The sequence below is a fragment of the Lampris incognitus genome, chromosome 1, assembly GCF_029633865.1.
Source record: "Lampris incognitus isolate fLamInc1 chromosome 1, fLamInc1.hap2, whole genome shotgun sequence".
Classification (NCBI taxonomy): domain Eukaryota; kingdom Metazoa; phylum Chordata; class Actinopteri; order Lampriformes; family Lampridae; genus Lampris; species Lampris incognitus.
Window position 1 is genome coordinate 14946675 of NC_079211.1, and position 7500 is coordinate 14954174.

Consider the following 7500-nt stretch of genomic DNA (forward strand, 5'->3'; position numbering starts at 1 on the left):
GTGACGAACCTGATCTGGACTCTTAAACGTGGTATTTTTTGTATATATGTAAGCAGGCATCGTGATATAGCCTTTATATATATGTCGTGTAAAACTCCATATGTTGTGATAACAATCTGCTCCATGTCGCCCAGAACAACAATGCAATGGCAGCCGTTGTTGTTGTTGTTGTTGCTGTATAAAAGGGGGGGTAATTAACGACCTGGCAGAATAGAAAACCAGCAGTACTGGGGGGTCCCCCGAGGACCCGATTGGAAACCCAAAACAAGGCTTTACGCGCGTCACTTACAACCTTATCGCGTACCAAAACTTTACTGCAAGAACAGGAAGTTTTCGTTTCTGTATTTTTCTCTTAGAAAAACAAAAAAAAACAGACACTTTCATTCAGCAGGTGTTTGCCTCGGTCCAGATAGACTCGCTAATTAGCCCGACGGCTTTTACGCACGGAGAGAAATGGACAGCTTATCATCGCGGCCACGTGCCACTGCAACCCGCGGCTCATCCCAGAAGAGCCTTGCTGGTAAATAAGTATTACTTTTTTACCAAAAGAGAGACACTCGGCAAAGGTGTCTTTTCCCCCACGTAAATGCCCGGAAGCAGCGTGCCAAACCCCGGATCTCCGTCCGCGCCTCTGCAGCGCACCTCGCGTGCGAGCTAATAGCCCAACTTGTAAAGGGTCAGAAGGTGATCCGCTGGAAACATTTCGCACAGGGCAAATGAATGGGAGCCTAATTGTTATTTCATGAGTGTACTTCTTCTGCGGAGGGGCTTTTGTGCGCCGTCATCCGATCTGGACAGGTTCGTGGTTTATTGATGAGGAGTGAAACTCGAACCAGGTACAGTAACCAGTTACAGAGCGCTGGATCTGGATAGGCAACGAGGCTACCGGGTTAAGGCAGCCTGACTCCCCCTGTCGATCAGCGAGGCTCTAATTCTTGATTTAGAGATTTTTTTTGGCTTCATTTTTTTCTCGCGCATTGTTGAGGCTGCCAGCCTCCAGAGTTGTGTACACTGACGATGGCGGCCGGTGTAGAACGATAGGTCCGAGATACAGACGATGAAGGGGTGAATGATTTGTGCAACATAATCCGCCTAATGCGGGATCGTCCGGGCGTCACGCTTGACATCACGACGCTGCTGTGGAAAGTCTTCGTGCGTCATAGTCGCCCCCCCCCCCCCCATTGATGAGATTCGGTGCGTCTCTGACGGTCAACTGCACCGAAAGCCGAAACCGCCGTGTGTCTTTGTCCCCTTACGCGCACGCGCAAACACGCGTCCATTAGTCGACCGGTGCCAATTAGTCCGCTGCAACAAATGGCGCTCCTTCGTCATGGAGAGAATCATACTCACGGGCAAAATAGTCGTACAGTGCAGGTATACGAATATAAATATGGTGGAGGGGGGTGGGGGTGTCAGGTCGGTCGTTCAACCTACCCCCCAAAAAGTCCAAAAAGTCCAACTAATATGTCTTCAGCGAGACCAGCAGCAGTCCCCTTTTGAATGAAATAAGCTCATGGTCGCTACAATTGGATGTTGTCAAGCCGGAAACATCCATTGTTTGACAACCTTTCCACTAAATTACAAGTTTTACTGTGTTATATAGTGTATTTTATTCGTAGTGTCCTGTGCTCTGAAAAAGACCCCCCTCCCCCCTTTTAGTTGGTTGACTACAGCCCCGTATGAATATAAATCAACCGACTTGTTATACTAATATGATATCAGTCATCAGCCTGTTACCCTAAAATCTGTTTTGTTTTGGGGTTTTTTATCCACTGAGATAATCACTCTCGTCTCTCCTACCCCAGGTGGACTGTCCTTGTGGTTGGTGCTGTGGCTGGTGGCAGTGAAGCCAGGCGGGGCCACGGCTTGCCCTCGGCTGTGCGTTTGTTACCCATCGCCCATGACAGTGAGCTGCCAGTCCCAGAACTTCACCGCGGTGCCGGCGGGTGTGCCCTACGACTCGCAGCGCGTCTTTCTCCAGAACAACCGCATCACAGAGCTCCGGGCGGACTCTTTTGGCTTTGAGACACAGGTAGGGAATGGAGATGTGTGTCATGTGTGTGTGCGTGTGTGTGTGACCATGTTTTTCTATCCTAATGGGGACATTTGGTCCCCATTAGGATAGAAAAACCAGAAACCACCTACCTTGTGGGGCCATTTTATGGGGCCCAACAAGTAAAAGGGTCTGTTTTAGTGTTAGGACTTGGTTTTAGGGTTAAGGTTAGAATTAGGGTTAGGTTAAGGTTAGGGTAAGGGTTAGGGTTAGGCATGTAGTTTGCGTGGTTAAGGTTAGGGTAAGGGTTAGGAAATGAATGTAGTCAATGAGGGGGCCCCACAAGTATAGATTTGCGAGTATATGTGTGTGTGTGTGTATTGGGTGGAAGGGATATTTTTACAATCACTGATGATAGAAGAATTGTATTGTTAGCAGTAATTTTTTGGGGGGGGGGGGTTGCTTATGTTTCCAAGAAGTCATTACCTGGTATTTAAGACAAATTCTTCACACATCCATCATTTTCCCACCTCCCCTTTTTTAAACGCTCTTGCAGGTGCTATGGCTGTACAGTAACAACATCACGTGGATCGAGGCAGGAGCCTTCAGTAACCTCCGGGTGCTGGAGGAGCTGGACCTCGGGGACAACCCTCAGTTGCGACGCCTGGAAGGTGGAGCCTTCAGGGGCTTGGAGAAGCTGCAGAGCCTGCACATGCACCGCTGCAAGCTGGCTGCTCTCCCCCATGACCTCTTCCACAAGCTGTATAGCCTGCAGTTTCTCTACCTGCAGGTATGAGGGGGCCCCCTCCACACACACACACACACACACATGCATTTGTAAGCACACATGCAGGCTTGCAAGAACACACATGCAAATAAAATGAGATGATAGTACTTACTCTATCACAGCTGGACATAAAGCCATATAGGGTGTGGGTATACTTCTCAAGCAAAACTAAGAACTTCTGTCAAAAAAGTGTACACTATTTGGGCAAATTGCCCAATGTGACCATCCATAACCATAACCAAAGACAAAAAAAAATATGATGCTAACTTTGAGCTGATATGGGTAGAACTGAGTGAAGCATGCACATTTTGAAGACAAAATGTTGTGCACACAGTAGGGAGCATGCATGCAGTCCTCTCATCTGAAGAGTAGTCTAGTTGCCAGGCAGAATGGATCTCAGATGCAAAATGTTCAAACATATCTTGTATCTACTAACATCGCAGACTACCATCAGCTGTGACTTCGACCAAAAAAAGCACATATACTCAGCACATATGGTCAGCTAAATGTTAAAGTAACATAATTAAGCTATTACTACATGTACTTAATTTCATCAGTACAACAGTTTTCAGTCAAAAAAAGGGAGCAAAGATTTGTGATTGCACTTTATATGTTCATTCTGCAGCAGACCAAAAACTCCAGTTGTTTAAAGTGGAGTCAATCAATCAAAAATGTCATGTTTTATGTTTCTATAAAATGCTGAATGTCATTATTTTCTATACATTGCTCAGGAGAACCAGCTCCACTTTCTGCAGGATGACCTGTTCTCTGACTTGGTCAACCTCACCCATCTGTTCCTGCATGGAAACCGTATCCGTGCCTTGTCTGAGAATGTGTTTCGAGGCCTGGTCAACCTGGACCGCCTCCTTCTCCATGACAACCGCATCAGGCAGGTCAACCGTAGGGCCTTCCGCGACCTGGGCCGCCTCACCATCCTCTACCTGTTCAACAACTCTCTGGCGGAGCTGCCGGGACAGGCCATGAGAGATACCCAGGGCATCCAATTCCTCCGCCTCAACGCTAACCCCTGGTCCTGCGGATGCGAAGCGCGTCCCCTCTGGGAGTGGTTCCGCAAGGCCCGGATCTCCTCCTCTGAGCTGGTCTGTGCCTCACCGTCTCCACGTCGCGGCCAGGATCTCCGCTTCCTCCGGGAGATGGACTTTGCCCTCTGCCCCATGCCAGACCCAGGCTCCCTTGCCGGGTCCACCACCACCACTTTCAGCACTAAGACCCGCTGGTGGTTCTCCAAGCATAAGCCGGCGTCCTCGTCCAAGTCCATGTACCAGAAGAGCACCGAGACGGTCAAGGCATTCCCCTTCTCCTCAGGCAAGCCCCAGAGCTTCCCCAAAGGCCCTGTTTCCACCTCCTTCTCCTCCAAGTACGAACTCTCCGAGGATGAGGTTGCGCTGCCCAAACTGGACCAGGAGGAGTACTGGGCCAACTACGGCAGCGAAGATGCTTCCATCCGCTGCTTGGAGCTTGAATGTCCTCCAGGCTATGACAGCTCAGCCTTCTCCCCGTCCTCCTCCTCCCACACCACCCCGTCGCTCGTCTTCCTCCTCCTCTCCCTCTCTGTAGTGACCCTCTCCCTCACTCTCCTCTTTGGCTGAACTCCCCTCTCTACCATGGCATTTCTTCTCCTCTAATTTCTCTGCCTGCTCTTTTCTTCTCTTAAACAAAAACCAAACAACCTGGATCTTGATTTCTTTCAGTCGCCTCCTCGAAGTGCAGGAGGTGCTCCACTGATGCAGGAGACAGGCAGGGCAGTAGGGAGCTGCTGTAAGGAGCTGAGCTCAGTTTAATTGATGCAGTGCAAGACAAGACTTTAGCGGAAATGCGGCTAATCGCAACTCGATTAGGAACGGCTTGAAAACAAAACAGAGGCGACATCAGAGAACAGAGATTCAAGCATCTCAGCAGTGAGGCAGCGGCTAATATGAGCGAGCTGAGAAACCTTCAGTTATGCCACACAACACATCACATTACACACCCAGGACAAGCATTCGACCCAGTGGGGTCGTCAGGGTTTTTTTTTACAACAGCGTAGCTATTTCAGTTTCGGAATCGAACATAGCAGGTGGCGTGACGCCGAATACTCAGCTATTTACAACGTCCGCTAGGTGTTCTCCATAAAGTCCAAACTTTATCGGGGGGGGGGGGGGGAATGACACCAAACTGTGACGAAAACTTACAGCTAGTTTGATATGATTGCTAAGAAATACATGGCAATACAAGAAGTTCAGGAGAAATCTTTACATAGTTCACTTCGGACGCTAAAGAAGAACAAAACGATGAGGGGCGGATAAAAAACTGGAAGTAGTCGGTAGTCGAGAGGGATGGGTTGAAGAGAGAGGCCTACATCACAGTCGAATGCGGCTAGCCTGTCGAAGGAGAGGCTAGGGAAGAGAGGATTATGGGTAATTGTGGAGTCTACACCCAGGGGCAGGTTGGAGAGCCAGCGTGGGGCCTCTAGCGAGACTCTCATCCCTCCTGCTCTGACATCTCAGACTCGGTCTTCACTGCCGCCGAACGTGCCCGCAAACCACCACTGACTCTCACTCTTGTACATACGGCACTGCACAACAGGACTGTAAATAGAGTACACACATACAACACTGAAGGGTAGTTTTATGTAAGAGCCCCCCCCACGCTTCACTTTTCCTCTTCGTGTTTTCTGTTCCTTTCTGTTTCTTTTTTGATTATTGCCAGGAGTGATGCTGTCTAGTGTTTAAGTAGAGTCTGTGAAATAGAGTCACTTAGATCCTGTTGAAAAGACACAAATGAAATGCTGTGAGCCCCCCCCCCCCCATTTCTCCCTCGTGGTTTTTTTTTCCTCGAGTCTTTTTCTATGAGAACACCTTCTTTTTCCAGTGCTCATGTTCCCTGACTGTTTTCTCATTCATGATATGAGCTCCGTCGGCTGAGTGTAACTGAGGGCAGCCAGCAGACCAGAGACGAGCCGTTTTCCAATGATTGTTTACAACATAAATGCAAATGTTTGATGCCCACTGTACAATAGCGGGACTACTAAACGCTCAGAGTGATGCTTTTTCTTCTCATCCGCCAGAAGCTGTGGGTGAGTGTGGGTGGAACTGAGTGTGAGGGCGGTTGAAAGAGAGAGAGAAAAAATATATATATATAACAAATTCAGCTCTAAAGTGAACAGAAAAGCGGTTTGATTTACTCTCGTGTGTGAGAGAGAGCAAGAGAGTGCGTGCGTGCGTGTGCACGTGTTGATCCTCTGTCTGTCTGTTGGCAGTATCACGTGCTTACTTACCCACGTGTCCCTCTCTGTTTGCATTATGTGACGTGGACTCAGGACAAGGCACGTTATTAACCGATCTGGGGACGGATCCCACGAGCGTCTGAGATCGGGTCTCAGTTTTACTGGCTTCCCATCGTGTTGCTGGTACACTAGACTGAGACCTGCACCAGATGCGGATCCCCCCGGTCCGGTCTCTGTACCTTTAGGTGTGTGAGTGTCCTCTGGTGTGTTCCAAGCTTTTCGTTGAGTTTACAACTTCAACGCAAGTGGCGATTGGCTGCTGATGATTAATCGTTTGGTTTTTTTTTCACGATAAACAAAACTCATATACAAGATGTTTGCCACGACGCTAGGGTGCAAAACTATATCTCAAAATAAATGGAACTAAGGGACGTCCAGGTAGCGTGGCGGTCTATTCCGTTGCCTACCAACACGGGGATCGCCGGTTCGAATCCCCGCGTTACCTCCAGCTTGGTCGGGCGTCCCTACAGAAAACAATTGGCCGTGTCTGCAGGTGGGAAGCCGGATGTCCTGGTCGCCGCACTAGCGCCACCTTTGGTCGTTCGGGGACGGGGGGGAATAGCGTGATCCTCCCACGCGCTACGTCCCCCTGGAGAAACTCCTCACTGTCAGGGGAAAAGAAGCGGCTGGCGACTCCACATGTATGGGAGGAGGCATGTTATTGTCTGCAGCCCTCCCCGGATCGGCAGAGGGGGTGGAGCAGTGACCGGGACGGCTCGGAAGAGTGGGGTAATTGGCCGGATACAATTGGGGAGAAAAAGGGGATTAAGAAAAAAAATCAAAAAAAGAAGCAAGTGGAGGTCGACAGGCAAACCAGTGGGAACAACGTGTGTCTGTGTTGTCTTACCGAATCCACGTCCCTTCGGGTCTTTCAGCATGCTGTCATTCAACAGGCGGCGTTCAAATGTCAATTTTGCACTTAGTCATAGACCTGTGGGGGGGTTAGCCCAGGATTATGGTCACCCATTCCTCTGCTGATTGACAAGTGAAATATCTCCCCCATCTGGAGCGCGCTGCCCAATCTGTCCATCCCAACGGCGATCCAACCACGTGATGCTGTGTGTTATTTACAGGGGCCCATCTGTTCCATGTGAGTCCCACGTATCCAACCCAAGCGTCTTTACCTCCACCTGTCAATCACCCCTCCTACCCCCCCCCCCCACCAAACCCCAGTCTCGACTGTGAGTTTTTCGAAACGACATGAAACAAACTGTGAAATGTAAGATTCTTTTATTCTGCGGTGGGGAAATGGTTAATAAAAGTTACACTTTATATATTTGAAAAACGTGTTGGGTGGTCTTGTTGGTCCGGCTGAATCCTGTCATCCATAAGGCAGAGGCAAAAAAAACCCCAAAAACTTATGCAAACACACACACACACACACACACACACACACACACACACACACACACACACACACACACACACACACAC

At 49.3% G+C, this 7500-nt stretch overlaps 1 protein-coding gene across 1 annotated transcript in view; it reads left to right on the forward strand.

Annotated features, from left to right (window-relative positions):
• Nucleotides 1-4390, forward strand: part of LOC130122585 (reticulon-4 receptor-like 2) — a 4785-nt gene extending 395 nt beyond the window's left edge. The window contains exons 2-4 of the mRNA XM_056291516.1: nucleotides 1806-2032; nucleotides 2550-2783; nucleotides 3512-4390. Coding sequence (XP_056147491.1) covers nucleotides 1806-2032; nucleotides 2550-2783; nucleotides 3512-4390 — 1340 coding nt within the window. The remainder of the gene's footprint in view (nucleotides 1-1805; nucleotides 2033-2549; nucleotides 2784-3511) is intronic.
• The last annotated feature ends 3110 nt before the right edge of the window (nucleotides 4391-7500 follow it).